Here is an 18,506-nt window from a genome sequence, read left to right as displayed (position 1 = left end):
CACGCTTTCAATTACTCGCGCGAGCCACGGATTATGTGCCCGCGAATTAACAGACAGCTCCCCACAGATTTCGAAGCGTTAATTAGATTGGAAGGTGTTAACCGAGGGTGTTTAGGTATCCGAATTTTCTGAGGAGCAAAAGATTCTTTGAATTCCAAAAAACTTTCACTCCTATAGGATTTTATTATCTTTTCAAAGGAGGATCGAAATCGAGGAGTTAACTGTACATTGTCCGATTGAACAACACCTAATGAAAGCAAGTATTCGAAAAGACTCGGCGATTGAATGATCGAGTCAAGGGTATCTTAAGCACGATCGAAATCGAACGGTCACGATAATTATAGTGTTTCTCACTTTCTATCGTCTCTTCCTTAGAGAAACGCTTAGAAGCGTTCGTTAGAAGTAATCGTAGGTTGTCTCGTGACTCGTCTTTTACTGACCCATTATGTCGTATCTTTCGTTCGGTAATAATTGTCTGAGATCATTCATTTTCCTCTGACTTTATAGACGGAAATGAGAAAATTTTTCTACGATATCACCGTCTGATTGACTTTCATAAAAATTAGCGAGACTTTTATGAGCCATGTTACCAAATCGAATGAAATTTCTTCACCGATTCTAAAGAAAAACTAAGACTCATCCTTCGAGTTTGCTCAGCGACACGTAATAACAGGACGCGATCGACGGATAAACGAATTACCGAGGTGTGATTAATCGTCGCGAGAGTGTGCACGGATTAATTAGCGGATACGATGAGCGACAGCTCGTCGAGTGCCAAGAGAGGAGACCGTGCTCAACCTTTTGCCGCTTCGAGGCTGTTATTAATTGATCACGGACAGCCACTAATTGTGACTCTATCGCGGCTGAAAGCGATCCCCAACACGCGTGTTTTCGGTGATTTACGAGTAACCGCGGTTTCACCAACACCACCGATGATTTTGGGTGGCGCTTTGCCCTCTCTTCTCTATCTCTCTTTCTCTTTGTCAGATTCGTTTCTACGCTTGATTGCGCGTGACAGGTGAAACGTTTCGTCGCGTTGGTCGGACAGGTGTCCTGGTGCCGACGATAGATACGATCTGTGATAAGCGGAATAAACGGCGCGAAAATGTGTGTCGATGGAGACAGATAGAAACATGTGTTCAGAATGACAAAACGTGGCTTTCCAATGTTTTTCCATTTCTTCCTTTGATCACATTAAGTCTTACAATTAGTTTAGCAGTGACCGAGATGGCCGTCAATGGTTTCTCAGTTTTTCCAACGATCGTATTCTTCGAACCACCGTATACCAGTTGATAAGAACGAAGGAAAATTACAAAGTAACGAAGAAGTTGCGTCGTTCGCGTGTAATGGTAAGTTGCGAAGGGCGCTTTCGGAGCTTGCGAACAACAAGGGATCCGCAGTAACGAGTAACGAGCACCGCGTAACGCTGCTCTTAAAAGATAATGAGCGGTGTGATTGATCGTAAAGGTAATGACCATCGAAGCTCAGCGGGCCCCGTCGACGGCGTACCGCGAAAAAACTCGGCCCTGCTCGTCCGATTTCCAAAACTCCGCGGGAGGTGCTCCCGTTACTCGGTTTTATTTCACCGGTCGCAAAGCAGCCGGTATAGAAGTCGACGATAAAAACCACGGGGAATGGGCATTGTTTATATCCCCATCGACGACGTTAACCCCGTAGGAATTCCTGTCCGGTGGAAAACGACGATCGTATCTCGTATAAGATGACGCGTGAGAAACATTTTAACAAGCTACACCAGTATATGTATCAAACAATTTATACAAACTGCAACACCTTCCACCTATTCAATGTTCCTCTCGATCGTTTAATAAACTATTTCAATGTTTCTTTTTCTTTTCTATTCCATGTTTCATTAGCAGCCTGTTTACATAACAGTCTCTTTTTTACACGCCTCCGATCGGCACCCCATATAATTAGAGGGAAGACAAGTTCATTCGAAAGGTACACTCTCTCCCTACAAGTCTTACCTTTCACTGAAAAATCACTGTTACTAATGAATGGCTAGAATTATGCTTCCCGTCTCACCGGTTGCCTGTTGCGGCTATTAAGCACGCTAAAGCGTCGATAATGGACGCCCGGCCGAGGGAAACGGCGATTAGACGAAAAAACAAGTCGGTACGTTTGAAGATCATCGGAGAACGTCCGGTTAACCGCGTTATTTATTGAGCAAACGGGGCGGAAGGGGGAGGGAGGAATATTGAATACCGGTGTTACGTAAACTGGTCGCGGTATCTGGAGCGGAGATCGAGATCGATACGAGCGAGCTACGCTAATCGGAATTAATTTGCCTCACCTGAGACGTGAATGGTCATTCGCGTGGCTTGTTTCTACTTTCCTTTTACATCCTATGCGCCCGGGCGATACGATGGGAGGAGATTTCATCTTTTCAGATGAAGCGATTTTACACCGCGATACTTTTAGTCTTATACACACTTGTAAATTTACTGCATGTTTCACAGAAGCGAAACATACAAATAAGTTTGCCAAATAGAAATTTCTATAAAATATCAGGTGGCCAGAATGGAATTGCAGGCTTCTATTTTCCTTTTCCCTTTCTAAATAAGAGCTTGGAAGTTTGAACAATTTTCCGCTCCTATCGCGGCGATACAACGAGAGTCGACTGTAATGTAATTCAATCATCAGAATCATCGAAAGTACACGAACAAGGCTACGAATCGGTCGAAAGGATCGAAGAAATAATAATAGACCGTGTTCCCCTCTAATAACGGTATTATTTCACGGTGGTAATTCCCGACAAATTTATTCAATCGCCAAGAACTCGTTACCTGGATCCCCCTGAGCGATTTGCTCGCAGTCGAACGAAAGGAAAAGAAGGTAACGTAACCGAGGGGTAAAGCTTTGAAAGGTGGAAAAACGAAGGATAGAGGAGGATACCGGGGCCAGTAGCGAACTCTTAAGCCAAGGGTTGATGCATCGCAAAGGGAGGATAAGTAGAAGGCAGCAGCGTGGCTGACTATATAACGTAGGTGATTTCAGCAGAATTCATGGTTGCTTGATTACAAGTAATAAACCGAGCGTTAGGACAAGATTTATGAGCATCTCCGGGCACCTATAGTCCCTGATCGCCACCCTGGGGGCCTTGTTTCTGTTCTTATTTTGCCGCTCGCGGACGAACCGGACCCTTTGCCCTTCTTCATCGACGGTTTCACGTGATGCACCGCACTGCACCGAGTACATACTGCTCGACTTGATCGAATTTCTTAATGAGAATTAAAGTCACAGTATAGTCATACTTACAAAACTTTAAAAAGAAAGAAAAAGAAAAATTAAATCCTTATCAAAAGCCTGAACAACGTTCTCTGTGAACAAATCGTTAACACAGATTTCCAGCTAAATGATTGATCGAAAAACGATATTAAATTAAAGGTAAAGCAAACAACGAAAGGCTAGATTGAAAGCAGCCCAGAAATTTCTATATCAACCGGGAACGTGTAGTCGTAAGGTAAGCAATCAATCCACGTCCGTCGGTCCACCCACGTACAAGCGTTTCTCAAACGCGAGGCGGAGGCGAGCGATCTGTACGCGGATCGGTGGCCGCTTCGGGATCCATGGATCCAAACCGCGATGCATCATTCGTTTATCGTATCAACCGGGAGCTCGGCGAGCAGAAGAAAGTCCGATTCTCGGCCACTTTTACACGCGGTTGCACGGATTCGTCATTAGTTTATCTGGCTCGGTTCTCACGGAGCGAGGGCGGCGCGCCGATAACGATTATTCTCCGAGACGCCTAGGCTCGTTCCACGATACGCCCGACACGCTGTACGTTATCGAACCCGAAGAAGCCGCGCCGCAAACAGGATGCTTCCCGCTCGTTAGCGACCGTTGAATCGATACACGACCGCTATGAACAGGATGATTCTTCTTGCTAGATTATTCCTCGACAATTTGTGTATTTTCAAGTAGATTACGCGACTGGTAGAACAGGTAATCCCTGTATAACACACTTGGAAAATTACGGCAATTCGTGTATAACACGGCCTGCGCCGAGGAAACTATTTGTTTTTCCCTCGGATGGATGCAAATTATTAGTAGGTTCATTAGTTTTTGCCACTCGTAGCTGAGATAAAGAACCACGGTTCCAACTACCGTGCGTCGCCGACTCTACGGGCGGATGAAAAATTTCTATTTCACCTTTTCGCGAATTTAAAAAGTAAAGTTCCCAGCTTCGATAGCTTCTTTTATACATTGAACTGCTGTTTACCAGCATAATGTCAATAATTTCGTGAATGGTACACGAACCGACTGTCGGCGAGTTAGTTCAGAATCTGGATGCTGCGATTGCCTGGGTGGGCATCGCTACTTTCGGCCGGAAGGGCAAACCATTCGAGCAACGACGTTGTAAATTGACGCGTTTACCGATAAACTGGCGTGTATTGAATGAGCTGTGAATTAATCAGTGGCTGTAGAAAAGCCGCGGGCTACGATGCGAACGGGACGACGAATATGTTTTATTCAAATTACAGGTACAGGCGGAACGGTAGCCAGTGGTCCACAATCATCTTTATCAACCGATCGCGAGTGATCATTATAATCAACCCAGGGCAAATGATATATTTCGTCGGGTTTTTACGGGGAAAATAAGTCCTTCCTGTGAAATTATTAGGTGCGAGAGACTGAAATTTACAGCTGGATAAATGTTTCTCACATTCAAATTAGAAAATAAATTCTGAAGAAATCAAATCATCAGAAACGTGTTAATCAACTAAATACGACGAAAGAGAAAAAGGTCCCTTAATCAACGGTCATTACACGACAGTCGGAATCGCGAGGCGGTAAATATCGTAGAAGTTCCGGCTCGTTCCAACCCCATACTCTCCGCTCGCACCGGTACACTTTGATGCAACCAGTCCCACCGAAACGTCCGTATTTACGCGGCGATGAATGGCGATGCTTCGGGAAACGTGAGGCGCATATTTAGCCGGACGATTACCACCTGCAACTTTCGAACCCTTGGGTGGTCGCGAATGCGAGCCTTGAAATTCTGATAAACGCTTTGGGAATGAATGCAAGGACCTTAACCCCTAAATCAACAATTTAATCTTCTTTTCTTAATTAATAAAAAAATTGTCGAGTATCAGCACACTTTCAATACATTACCACAGACGAACCGCGTGACAAAGGGAACGGCGCAAAGGAAGAACTGCCTTACCTGAAACAAAAAGGAAAGCAAACTTTCATGAATCCGGTACACAACACACTCTGGAAATCTCACGAGCCCTAAGTGGAGGCGTGAGAGCTGAAACTCGCGTATGCACGTGTGCAAAGGCTCTTTAAACCCTGTCACCAAGATTTATTCCCGGGGATATTATCAGACTTTGGGGGAGTTCGATCGTAAAATGTTAGATCGTAACGTTTCACAACGTTCGAATCGGTTCCGAGACTCCCCGGAGAACCATGGTATTTTTTACCCATCACAAATTCTTCGGTATCATCGTTTCTGTCGATATTTTTAGCGTTTCGCTGGAATACTAGATTAACAAATACGTTCGGACAATATTCAGCTGTGGAAAGGGAGAAGATCGTAGGTTCTCGTTACGAAACCGTGAGTTTCCTTACAAGATGGCGGGTGAAAGAGGAAGGATTTTTCCTAGACGGGCGACGATCACGAGCTTAAAGTACAATAGCATCGAAGCACGGTATTATGCGTCGATGGCTATCGATCTTTCAGAGAAGCCAAACAACTTGTTCGTAATCTTAGCCTCTATTACCAGGGCATCGTTCGTTCGGCGAGCCTGCAAATCACTATCTTTCCCAGCTGAACGAACCGCATGGCGCGATCCTTTACGCGTAAAAGCAGCGTGTTTGCCGTAATTGCGCGCCTATGAAAGCGAGCCCCGCACGTGCTAACTCTTCCGTTGTCAGCCAAGAGAAAAAAAAAACCTTGCAAAATTCAGTCCTTCGTGGCGCTTCATAGCTGCTCACAGCTATTCCTGTCTGGATATTCAACATAGAACTAACGTTTCGCTGTGCACCTCTAAGCTTTACATAGACATTGCTTTTTAGACGTTTATAGTCGCTTTAATGACGACCGTAAAATTGTTTAATGCTTGTCACTTTGATTCACTGTAAATATCCGACTATTCGTGATACCTGTACTTTGACTATTCCGTTGGACTTTCTACCATTTCGAGCGTAGAAAAATAGCGAAATAAATCATAGCCGTAACGGGAAGGCAAGTGGCTCTGGTCACGAGACAGCAACGTCTTCAGCTTGCTGGGACACGAGGGTGCCTTGAGTAGTGTTGCGTAACGCTGGCGCCAGCCCGCAATGCCGCGGGGCCCAGCAATGACTCACCGAGGCGAAGAACACTGGCCGAGGCTGACCCACCTATCGCGCAACCGAGGACCCGTCCAAGGTGCCTCGGAGACAGTTCGTGAGAGTGACTTGTTCGTCAGGACGATACACGCCGGTTGACCCATTTTTTATTCCGTTTTCGACCATTTCATTTTTATACACTTATGGAGAATCTCCAAAGAGCACCCAAGCCCCAATAACACGTGTAGCCAATTTTTTTGATAGGGGATGAAATTTCGTGTAAAAAGTGGAAGGAATAAAAGGATAGCGATGGTCTAAGCAAAGGTGGATTTGTTTGCACAGAAGCTGAAATACCGAGCGGCGAGGGGGATTTTTATTGCGAAGAGGCCAGAATATAAAACTCCGGATTACAAGGCTGCGCAAGTTGGCAAAACAGCTCGAACGAAGCCGGTCCACCGGGTTCGCGATCTCGACGATCGGCTGGCTAACTTTCTTTCTCGGCATCACGAGCCGCCTGACCTAAATGATCGCCGAACGCTCATTCGGGCTACGCTTTTATCGTCCACTTTGCTCCGCTTACTGCTCCCTTACTGCCACCGCTTGCTCGCGACCGTTCGTCCTTTTGTTCTGTCTCGCAAGGATGCGAGGCGGCGGTCGCGTAATCCGGGAGAAAGCGGACCGACCCAACGTTTGGATCACTTTCCTTCTTTAGAACTGCAAGGTTCAAGAAGTCGTGAAAAAATCATCGGTGGTTCATCTAAGATTTCCAGAATGCAAGTACGAAGAATTGTAACGAGTGGCGAGAATCGAAGGGTGCAGAAGCATCGCGGCTCAGGGATAATGGATCCTGTATCTCGCGTTGGTTCAGCCGCGCGAGGGCAATATGAACGCGATAATATTAATCACCGTTTCTTTTCGCAGAAGGAAGGATTATTACGGCGGAAGAGCAATCTACTAGCGAGTCTCGCACGCATCCACCGATGGCACCGCTATCGATCATCCTCCAACCGCTCCGTAATGCCATTGTCGAGCATGACTAATTGCCAGGGCGACCGAGTACCACGCTTGCCAATTGTAATTAACCGTCGCCCCGAGTAGATCTCGCGAGACGGCAGGATGCATCCTGCCCGTTGAATCTACCTTCGAGGGACAGCCGAAAGATCGGCGCGATCGAACAAAAAGGCGGCACGGATTCGCGGTCAAACCCGTTACGTGAATTCGCGTAATTAGAGGGATACATCGAGGCTGGGGACGGCAGTCGCGGCGAATTTCCGTCGCGAATCAAATTTGCACGCTCGAATTTCCAATTTCCACCGGCGCGATTTGCATAATTTATCGGACGTAAAATCTGCGTAATACGACGCTCGATGGGAACGCGTTCTTACACGATCACGTCGCCTTACAGAAATTACACCCAGCCTCGAATTAACGTAACGAGCCAACATCGTCGCTCGAGTCGAGCTTCTGCATCGATGTACAGTATCGAGCAACGACGACAATATCGCGCGTGTTTTGAAATCACCTGTAACTTCCTCGAAGAAAAATCGCCGAGCGTAATTACGAACGTCGCGACGCGTCGATAGCAACAGCTCGTATTCGACCTCGTCGTGACAGCAACGTGAGGGGCAAAAGGCTACGAAAGGTCAGCCGATGACAGAAGAGTGCCGCAGCGGAGGCAACGGCACGATCAGCCGAGGAAAGGTGATCATCAGTGGATCGATCGTTGGATCTTCTCGAGAAGCGAGAATTCTCTCTAATTAGCGTATAATAAGGGCCTCGTGCGGTATATCACCGGCCGCGTTTGATTGGTTAACGAAGAACACGGAAGGAATAGATAATGATAGAGTTTGGACGAGAGAAATTTTCAAATAGCAAAATTCTTTTCGCAACGAGCGGAGTGGATACGCGAGATCAATGTCGTCCTAAGAGCCGAACCGGCATGGAAAATTATAAAAATCGATGATCGCCGAGCGCAGCGAGCGGTGATCGTTGTCCGTGGTTGGGTAGCCGGGCAAAAACTAACAAACGAGTTCCCCTCGCTGGAGAACACGCGGCTCCAACTCGCCACCGTCTCAGGAACCGACGCGACGATTCGTAAGCGATCCTCGTACCGATCGTTCGTCGCCGGCGGCCAGAACGCCTCGAAAATACGCTTCTGTCCATCGTCGATATAGAAACTCGTTTCTCTCGACCTTCCCACCGAGTGCAACCGACCTCTCTTCCGGGCTACTGCAACGTTTCGCGTCCGATAACGATCAGCCACGGTGGCCAGGAATGTGTGCCAACCTGTGGTCCGATACTCGTTCGTCACGCGTCGCGCGACAAAACCGAATCGCCATCGATATTCGGGCTCTTTCTGCTTTCGATCGATTCTCATCGCGTCCATTACATCTCGTGGAACTCGTTTCTTCTCTCGATTGCCGTTAACTTTTCAGAACTCGCGCGTACTAGTTCCTGCTCTCAGTGTTTATTAATGTTTCTTTGTATATCGAGAAGAGAATTAGGGCAATTCTGCGCTTAACAGCTTGGTCGTCTCGAAACTTTGAAACGATAAATGAAATTTTTGAAAGATTTCAAAGTTCCTAGCGAAATCGATCGATGGTCCAATAACCTTTAGGGAGTTTTCCCCCATCCTGGGTTCCTGTTGCTCCGCTCGAACGAGCGGGCAGTAAATCGACCGCTTGGTTCATGTCTTTCGTCCCTGCTCGCCGTGCGCTCGCGCGAACGAAACCGCTCGACAGAAAAACTGTCGGCAAGAGGCGTACACGTCGCATCGCGAACGACTATGTACGAAGATACGTCAAGATTACAAAGATTAATCTTTCAAAGGAAAGGGAACGCGTCCCTTGAAAAATTGCCGCGAACTTCAGTCCGAGATTTGCGAACACTTCTGTTCCCGAAACGGGCAAATTTTCCCCGAGAATTCTCGTTTCACAGATAAACAACATAGTAAATTTTCAAAAGAAACTAGTTTACCGGTAACTTTACAGTTTACCAATTAAAATTTGAAAGTACAATATCAGCGACACCTTAGGAGACAGTTTATCACCTTGCTTGGAATCTGTTAAAGAACTCCGGTCAGAACTTTATACGATTCTTATAATTTTCTCACCGGCAGTTTTATCAATTAGACAGGGGAGCGTGAGAGGTGTGGGTACGTAATGGAAAGTCCAGTTTGCGAGATCCATTAGACGATAACGTTTCAAGTATTTTTGTCAATAACTCAACTACCTCGTTACCGTGCCGCTATCTATGCGTCCACTTTTTCGCCGGCAGGATATTAAACGGAGCCACTAAATTAGACGAACCGCGGCCTGTCGTTGTAAATCTCAGTGATAAGATATATCAAAAGTGAAACGGGTTGACGCCAGAAGAAATCTTACGTTACACGACACGCGTGATATTTCTGTCGGGTAATTGCGAATTGTTCGAAACACCGAATGCTATTAGAGAAAATAATGGAATATACGTTTAGCCATTAGCCTTGCGATACTTTTTAACGATTAAGTCTCGAGATAGACCTAACCCTGTTCCCAGAGAAAACATTCCCTCGTCCTCTGGCTGTATAAAATATGAAGATCCATAGAGAAGAAAATCTATCGAACATGCCTCGGGCAACAGCTTAACGAACGTCCGGCAAACCTTGAAGAGCAGCTCGAAACACGATACGCAACGTTGTTTTCGAGCAGCAAGGACGAGCAGAAGAGATGTAGTACAGTACCGGGTATCGGGAGGTTTAGGCATCGATTTGCAAGTGAAACTCGATAGAAGAAGAAGTAGAAGGCTGGGTGCGCTCGTTGTTCGTCGTTATGCGGCGGAGCTACGTGGTCGCAGAAAAAGACCCACTGCCCATTCGTTGCTCGTCGAACGGCGATCCCTTCGGCTGTACCCCCTCTGAATTTACGATCCAGAAGACAGCGAGGATCGACGACCGATACACGTCCAGATCCCATCTAACGGGTGTCGTCCGTGAAAGTGACTTACGAACTGACGACGCCGAGGAAGAAACGCTTGTGAACCAGTCGAGTAACGATGTCCTCCGACGTACCGCGCCCGGAAAAAGAATAAATCCTTGATCGTCCTCGGTTGCTCTGCAATCTTCTACCCTGATTATTTCTCCGGAGATTGGCTTTTCGATTTCGAACCACATCGCACAGGTGGCAACACGGGGTAACTGGTTTCAGAGCATCGTCGAGTGACAAGAATTCGGTTAAGTGAATAGAACTTAATTCCGGAGACCTTTCGGTGAAATCACACGTGAAGTTGTAAAGGTATTAGATTTCACGAAGTTCGAGGCTCGTTATACGTTCTACTCGAAGATCATCCACTTGACGATGCTAAGGCAGTTCAAATTTCTACGACCCTTCGGAGGATTTCGCGAAGAAAGCCTCGAATTTCACGGTGCAATAGGATATCACCGTCAGACTCGGTTCGCGTTGCTTTAACAATGTTGCTTCGGCGCATTGCTACCCGATGTTCTATCCTGTCAGAAGCCGCTAGAACTGTACAGTCGTAAATTCCAACGAATTTCTGGCGAATAATAAACGTGAGAATCAAGTGTAGGACAGTGAACAATGAGTCTACTGTTCCGGAGACCATGGCATAAATTAACTCCCCTAGCCGATGGATCTACGATGCGTCAATTGCTATTGACAAACTGCGAGGAGAAATCATTACCTTAAAAGATAAGTTGACAGATGCTAACCTACGCGTCTAGGAAGAACACAGAAACCAAAGTGAATCAACAGGGACCTTGAGAACAACAGCCGAAGCTCAGTCAAGTATCTGAGACAGTAGCTGGCGCAAAGAACCGTAGCGACAAAGCTGCGGGCTCGTTCCGCTATATCTCGTCGCTTGTCGCGCGCTTTAATTTGCTTATCGCGAGAAAGGGAGCGTCCGCGAGGTAAGATAAAAAAGCGTCGCGGTGAATTAATAAGGTAGCTCTTTCGGACCGGAGGGATAAGATTGCTGCCGGGTGCCCGGGTGCCCGGGGGCAGTAAGTGCAACGACACCGCGGATCTGCCCGACCGATGACGCCGCAACTTATCTTGCGCACGCCGCGTTACATCGTACGCGGCCCCGCGTGCCGACCGTATCTGTCATCAAACATTCGATTGTATAACGTGTTGCGCAAGAAGACCGCTCGGAATCCTACGGCAATTTTTCGCGAGAGCCCCGGTCTGTTCGCAGACGGACTGCTCGAAAGAACACGGCAGAGACGAGCGAGAAACGATCTCGCGGGAACCGTCGTGCCAGCGAGGGAGGAGAAGAAGAAGAAGGAGATGAGGACGAGGAGAAAGAGAGAGGCGAAAGCACGTCAAAACTAACGACATTGGTTGAGCTCCCTGGAGACCCGGTGGCGGCGAGGGCAACCGAGGCCAGGAGCCACCTCGTGTATCGGTACGAGGACGAGGAACGAGTCATCGAGGTAGTCCGGCCGATTCCTGGTAGGGCCGGCTAAGACGTGCCTCGAGAGACAACTAACCGGCAGTGCTATGCCGTCTGGACCAGCTCCTCCTCGATATGACGCTTTGTACCTTCGTCTCTTCTCTTCGTTCCCTCTTGCTCGCGCCGTTTCGCGAGCCAGTAGACTGGCAGGCAGCTACGCGATGTCAGAAAAAGATGATCCTCCGTTGCACGTGCAGATAGCAAATCACGATAGCTTCGATCAATCCTGTGTCGTTATCGATGAATCCTACCCTCGTTTGCCACTTTTCGTGAAAATTGTTTACCTTCCCAGGTAATAGAATCCTCAGTCTTCTTGACACAACCGCTGCTATAATGTCACAGACCCGCTGAACGCGGTGGTTGCTCAGTTTCATAGCTATCCATGCAACAACTGATGACATTTCGCTGGAAAATCGCGTCCTGGTTTCCTACCCCGTTTCGTAAGATCGGTTTCGCGAAGGAATCGATTAGAAGCGATCAACTAGCGAATACAGAGAACGGATACGCGGCATTAGGGCGCCTTGATGCGATGATAATCGGTCCGCGTGGCTGGGAGCGGTTGGATCTACGATGACAGGTGGATCCGCTAATCGTTTGATGGGCTCTGCGTTGCGAACGCCATTACGAGCGACTGCCCGTCACCCTCGTTTGACCGAGCGTCGCTGACGAAACTGACTATGATAGCCGTAATCGTTCCTAACTGCTTGATGGCCGGTAAATGGATGATAATTGTGGTAGAACGCCGAGTGACTTGGCCGGAGACAAGCTCGCACAGGTGCTTCGTCATTCGGCGTCGTAGCTGTTGAGCTTCTTGCTTCGGATAGGTCGAAGGGGACAGATGTACAGAAAGCGGAAGACTCCAATCTTTCGCGCGTTACGGCTCTTCCACGATGGCGCCTTTACTCGTGGATGAATAGCTTTGTCCAATTTAGGTTTAGGGTGATTCCATCGGTCTCTAAGTCTGTCCAGTTTGAAGAGACCCAGAGAGGTGGTCTTTGCGAGAAAAGGTGGCCAGTTTTGACATCAGGGCGCGGCAGAAGTCGGCGAAAGTGTTTACCGCGCGTCGGCTGATCTGTCAGCTGATTGCGAGCGACGTATTTTTACAGAGTTCTTGCGGTGGAACAGGGGGCTGTTGGTTGCGCCACGATGCCCCCTACACGTGTCTGTGTATACGTGTGCGTCGCGGCTAACCGAAGGAAGCCAGAAGAGGTTTTGCCGAGAGGAAGAGGACGAAGGCAGAGGAGCTTTCTTCTTCTCTTTGTCCTTTTTCTTAAGCTGCCACGCTGACTCTCTTTTTCTCTGGCCGTGGCCAATGAATGCCGATCCACTGATGCGTCGGCTGGTTTGACGAGGCCTGATGGATGCTCCTGGTATCCCGGGACTCCGCTCGGGACGCGAGCGCGCAACGAGCAAAATCACGGTTTAAATCGGCAACACGCGCGGTTAGATATTCTCCGGGACCGGTCAGACCCGATACAAACGATCGCCGCCCCTATTGTGTGTACCACCGGGATACACACCTAAACCAGACCAGACGTTTCGATATAAGCTGGAAATACCGGGCAGCGAACCGATATCACTCGTCGTCGATCCGCCAGGACCTGGATTCCTGTCAGGACTGGTTCCTACGCGCGCCGGGAATGCTGCTGCGCTCGTCTCCTGTCCGTTTCAAACTGCACGCGCAAACTTTCGTCACCAGCCATGACGATTCGAAGAAGAAAATTTCGATTTTCTTTCGAGTCACTGGAATTTCAACGGTACTTCCTTGTTAAGTACCGAACGAAGAATCGGTTCGATCGATCGATGATTCGTCAGATTATTCGCATATTTATATACCATTCAACAAGATACGGATCACTGATCATAACAGACTGATTTTGATCAGCTGATCGATGAAAGAGTAAAAGGAACGTGAAATGAAACTGTAATGAACAAAAATTTACCCTTGCATAATGTAATAAGAGGCTCGAAGGATGCAGATCACCTCCAGTTGATTTAGCGTTGAATAAATCTAACGGTGCAAAGTGGAGGCGTGTGGTTAATTAAGTCCCGAGAGGCTGACGTTCCACGTTCCAGAGACGAATCATACATTTGTTAGGAACAAACGGCGCAGGGGTGAGAGAGGTATCAGGGAAACAAATTGGCATCCAGTTCGCTCCAATTATTGCACGCTTTTGAGGAAATGGTCCGAGCGGGTCGTACGTCCGCTCGAACGGTGACTTCTATTTTCGTGCTTTCCGTTCCGGTGTGCAGTAACGGAATGAGGAATGAGGCCAATTAAGCATTATATCATTAGTCCCGACGCGGCCGCGACAAAGTTCGTTTTCCTACCAACTAAATCATCCACGGTTTTCGGTGCGGCTAAAAGCAGCCGCTTTTAAGGTTGCCCGCGAGTAGAATCGGATCGTTTTATTACCTTGAAGAGTGAGTCGACGGACAATGACGTTGGTTCGAAAATTGCGAACCACGTTACCTAATTAACGAAACACAGGAACTTCTTTTAGAAAATCATAACAGCAAACTCATTCGAAACTATAGCGTTTAAAAACAGATAGAAGAGTAGACGAATCGGATGATCCTCACGCGAACAGCACCCCGTTGAGAGATTAGTGATGTTTCCGAGGCAGCCCATTAAAGAAACGAAGGGGGCGCTTTGTAAAGGTAGATTTGCGTAAAAAAAACGGCGCGTTAGGCCGACAGGATGCTTCCGAATTAATATGCCACCTCTCGTCTGTCTACGGGCCGATATTAAAAGCGTCGGTGCACGCATGTCGTTATCGCAAAGCGGTAGCCAAGAAAAATCGCCTAGTCCGATCTGGGGAATAATTCATCTGTCACTACTTGAAAACGGAACATCGCTGGTAGGAGGCAGGTGCGAGCGGCTGCCTATTAAAGATGAGCGACGAAAACGAATGACGCGAATAAATCTATTCGTAAATAATTCAACGGGGTTACCCGAAGAAAGACCGCGAGGTAGAAAAAGAGTCGAAAGGGAGAATCCTTTGAAATCGTGCAACCATTATTGTCGTTCGTGCTCCAGCCACGTAACCTTTCATCCCGCCAACTATTGATCTTCTCGTTTAAGCCTTAACACGCGTCTCGTGTACTTTCTTCTTGCTCGTACCATCGTGATTGTAATTCGAGGAAGGTTTTCACGTACGTTGCTTTAATTTCCTTCGTATTCGTCGCTGTATTTCCTGCTTTGTTTAGCTTTCTCTCAGCAGGTGTCTAGGAAAGTTACCGTTCTGCGATTGGTAGGATACAAAAGAGACACGAATCAACGGATTTGAAATAAACCGAACCTGGTTCTCGCTCCGTGTCCCACGAACCCGACCACTAAGCTCAATCTAAACGGATAAGAGCGTATGGTTCCCGCGGGACAGGCGAACAAGAACCCTTCCGCTGGAGAACACAGTAAACCCGATCGATATTGTAAACGAATCGAGCATCAACCGAAGCGATCGACGTGGATGAAGAAGAAACAGGTGGACGCGATGGAGGTAGGCAGCGTGGCGGCCGTTACCTCCCCGTTTCCCGGAAGCCAGACAGAGAAAAGCCAAGGCTCTGTTGTCCTAGGATAGTAACCTAAACCGCTCGCACGGCGGCGGTAACCCAAACGAGCAACGATAGTACGCTTGGCCGATAGAAAAAGGTGGAAGGCGAAGAGGAACGATCTTCCACGTTTCCAAGTCGCGTTATTATCGCTGATCACGTAGCTACTTAGAAGCCGGCTCCTCTCTCTTTCTCATCTGGCTTTTATACCGTAGGCATCTTTCTACCAGGCAAGGTAGCCGGCTCAGCCAGCCTGGTTTTACTCGTTCCTACCTCTTCTCTTTTCCTCTTTCACTCTGATTCTTATTCCTACTACTACTGCTTCTTCTTCTTCTTCTTCTTCTTCTTGGATCTCGCGCTGGTTCTCATTCCACTGGTTGCGCCAGCTTTCTATAGTCTCTCTCACAAGAATGCACACAAGATTTGCTTATAAAAATACTTGGTCAAAATATAAACTATTTTGTGCTTGGGGACCTTTTGGTATCTTCTCCATTGCTCGTTCAATAATGGGACCACCTCGAATCTCAGCATAGACTGTACTCATCAGAAGTCATTCGCAATTTCAAGCACACCAACGATATCATCAGTTGAAGAAGAAAGGCGTTTTGATAAAAATCTGTTCAGATTGTCGAAGCTCACTTCTAGTGATCGCACGCAGTGAACGTCAGGACGGTTGCGCTGTTGTGAGACAGACTGTAGGTATTTGTGCCTGGTTGCAGACGAGCAGTCACCAGCTCGGCCAGACAGCGCTGCGCCTTCGCGAGCTTCCAAGAATCGCGAGCACCGGTCGGGAAGAAAGGAAGGAGACGTTGGAAGAGATGGAGAAAAGCGCGAAGGGAGATGGAGAGCAGAGTCGCGGGGTGATGACTAGACGGTGGGAACCTTTCCCGGCACCAGAAGAGCCAACCCGACACTGTCCTATCAGCCGGTCTTGTTTTGACGCCGAGTCGACCGACCGAGCTAGGTGCATCGACCTCAAAGGTCGTCGTGCCATCCTCGGATACGGAAAAGCGACTGCCTCGAGAGAGTCCCTAGCTTCTTCCGTTACGCTCGCGCCGGACCCACCGTGTCGAGAAAAAAAAAGAGAATCTACCTTCCGCCAAGTGTGCCAACACCTGACGCTACCTGGGAACGCGTCTGATCCGTGGTACCCTAGGTAAAATAGGGAACCGATGGATCTTAAAAGTGTTCCTTATGGAAATAATCAGTCCTACACCGATCAGTTTTCCATCGATAGCTGATCGAATAGGATTAATATTTATACAAGAACGAAATTCCGATTCCAGGAATATCGCAAAGAAGATCTAACAATGGAATCCTAGCACACACCACTTTTTCGCAATCAAGAGGACGCCGAGTCTACTAACGAAGAACGTTGGAAGCTTTCCGCGTCAGTTTCACGCAAAGTGGAAGCTGTTTCGCCGTGACAGGGTGTAGATACACTTGCTGAAATAGTAGACGCCTGGAAGGAATTGCTTGCCGATAACGCAACGAGTCCCAGTCAATCTCATCGGTTCTATTCATCGTTTTAAGCTTTCACAGGCGTTAACTAAGACCAAAGAGCAATAAACATCGAACGGACTTTTCAAGGAATTATATTCAGGATGTCGAAGTGGTGACTAGTTAAGAGCCGTTTCAATTGCGGCTGGCATCGTGGCAATTATTTAGCGTAAACAGTAAAGCATACCGTCTCCACTCGACTAACCAAAGAGACGGTTTTATTCACCGGAAGGTTTCTTCCTTCTTTTCACGGTGGGAGAGAGTGGAGCTGGACTAGGCACAATAACTATCAAGCGGAGCTTATTGTCCTTCCTTCAGGGATGCCGGCCAGGGCCGTAGCGCAGGGGTATAAGCCCATTGTTGAAGACGTACGCGTGTAACGTCCGAGCAATACGCAGCCGCCCTTCTCTCTCTCACTCTCTCTCTCTCTCTGTTAGCCGGTCAAGATCTATCGTTGGAATTTGCGTATGTAGATTAACTCCCCTGCCGGGGCCTATTGTTCCCGAAGAAAGAGGCGAGCAAAAGCCGCGGCCTCGACGGCTATCTCGAGGTATACGCCCGCTCGTTAAAAGCTGACTTGCCGCGGACCAGAAAGAGATGCCGGTGATGAGGAACGCGTCCAGTTGTTTTATCCGCTCCCGGTCACTGATAACCATTCGCTTCGTTCCTCGAATCTCTGATTCAAGAGAGGTCATTCTGAATCGTTCTATTCGATCGTTTGAAATCAATAGAAAATCAGGGCTAGCGTGAGAGCAGCAAAGAGGAGGATGTATCTTGAAATAAATTGTGAGCCGGTATCAAGGGGTTCAGACCGGCAAAGTCTCTCTCGAATTGCGTTGCCTCGGTTCAAGGATCTGTTGCTGGCTCACCAGAAGAGCCGTCGGCCACGCTCGGCCACAAGAGAGCCGTTGATCAATAGCTATTGGTCGGCGGGGAGTCGTCGTGTCGCCGGCGCGGTGGCGATGTCGTCAATTTTTTTATTACGAACCCGGACACGCACGCACTCTCCGCCGCGTACTTACACGCACACACGATACCATGCGGCAACCAGTCGGTCGCGTATCGCTGCGGCAAAAGCAGGGACGCATTCGTTTCGCATTAGATTTCACGGGTCGCGAGGATGTGCTCTCCGCACGGTCGACCGTTCGCCGGCCTTTAATTGCTCCACGGCATGTCGGCCGCCCAAGTAATTGCCACTGTATTTTAGCCTTCGATGTTCTTGTCCCGTTGGGATCAGCGCTTTCGGAAATTCCCGCTGTGTTTATGGACGTGGACAGACGTTTTTTCGGCAAAAAAGTTACTCGCTCCATCGACTCTTTTTCGAAGAGAAAGTCGGCCGATGTTTATTCCTTCGATTTTTCTCGGTTCACACGGTTGACAGAAATCTTGCTACACGTGTAAGGATTTCGTTTAATTAAACTTTTAGTATCTTTACGAACTCGATCACTGTCGGTCTTTTCCCTTCGTCGTTTTCATGCAACCTCGATTTCAGATTAAGTTGCAGTCAGTTACTCGTCCACAAGATTTTACTTATTTCTGAGGGTATCACGCGAGGGAAATCGGTAGGGTACGAAATAACTGAGTGTCCTCGCAAGCCAGAGAAAATGCTTTCGTCCAAAAGGGAATTTAACGACTTCCTGATCCTTCGTAGCATGGCCGTCGGGTAGGCAAAACGGTAGGAATATTGCTTTATTACACCTTGACCCGACAGC

The 18,506-nt window shown here is 47.9% G+C and overlaps 1 protein-coding gene across 4 annotated transcripts in view; it reads right to left on the bottom strand.

The window, feature by feature from the left end:
- LOC114877922 (myocardin-related transcription factor A) overlaps positions 1–18,506 on the bottom strand; it is a 169,577-nt gene that overhangs the window by 86,364 nt on the left and 64,707 nt on the right. For 2 of the 4 annotated variants that reach the window (XM_029191089.2, XM_029191092.2), the window contains exon 3: positions 5,137–5,188. The exons of the other annotated variants lie outside the window; for them this stretch is intronic. In XM_029191089.2, coding sequence (XP_029046922.2) covers positions 5,137–5,188 — 52 coding nt within the window. The remainder of the gene's footprint in view (positions 1–5,136; positions 5,189–18,506) is intronic. 4 annotated transcript variants of the gene reach the window in all.

Source organism: Osmia bicornis, chromosome 5 (genome assembly GCF_907164935.1).
Source record: "Osmia bicornis bicornis chromosome 5, iOsmBic2.1, whole genome shotgun sequence".
Taxonomy (NCBI): domain Eukaryota; kingdom Metazoa; phylum Arthropoda; class Insecta; order Hymenoptera; family Megachilidae; genus Osmia; species Osmia bicornis.
This window is presented reverse-complemented; position numbering and strand designations above follow the sequence as displayed.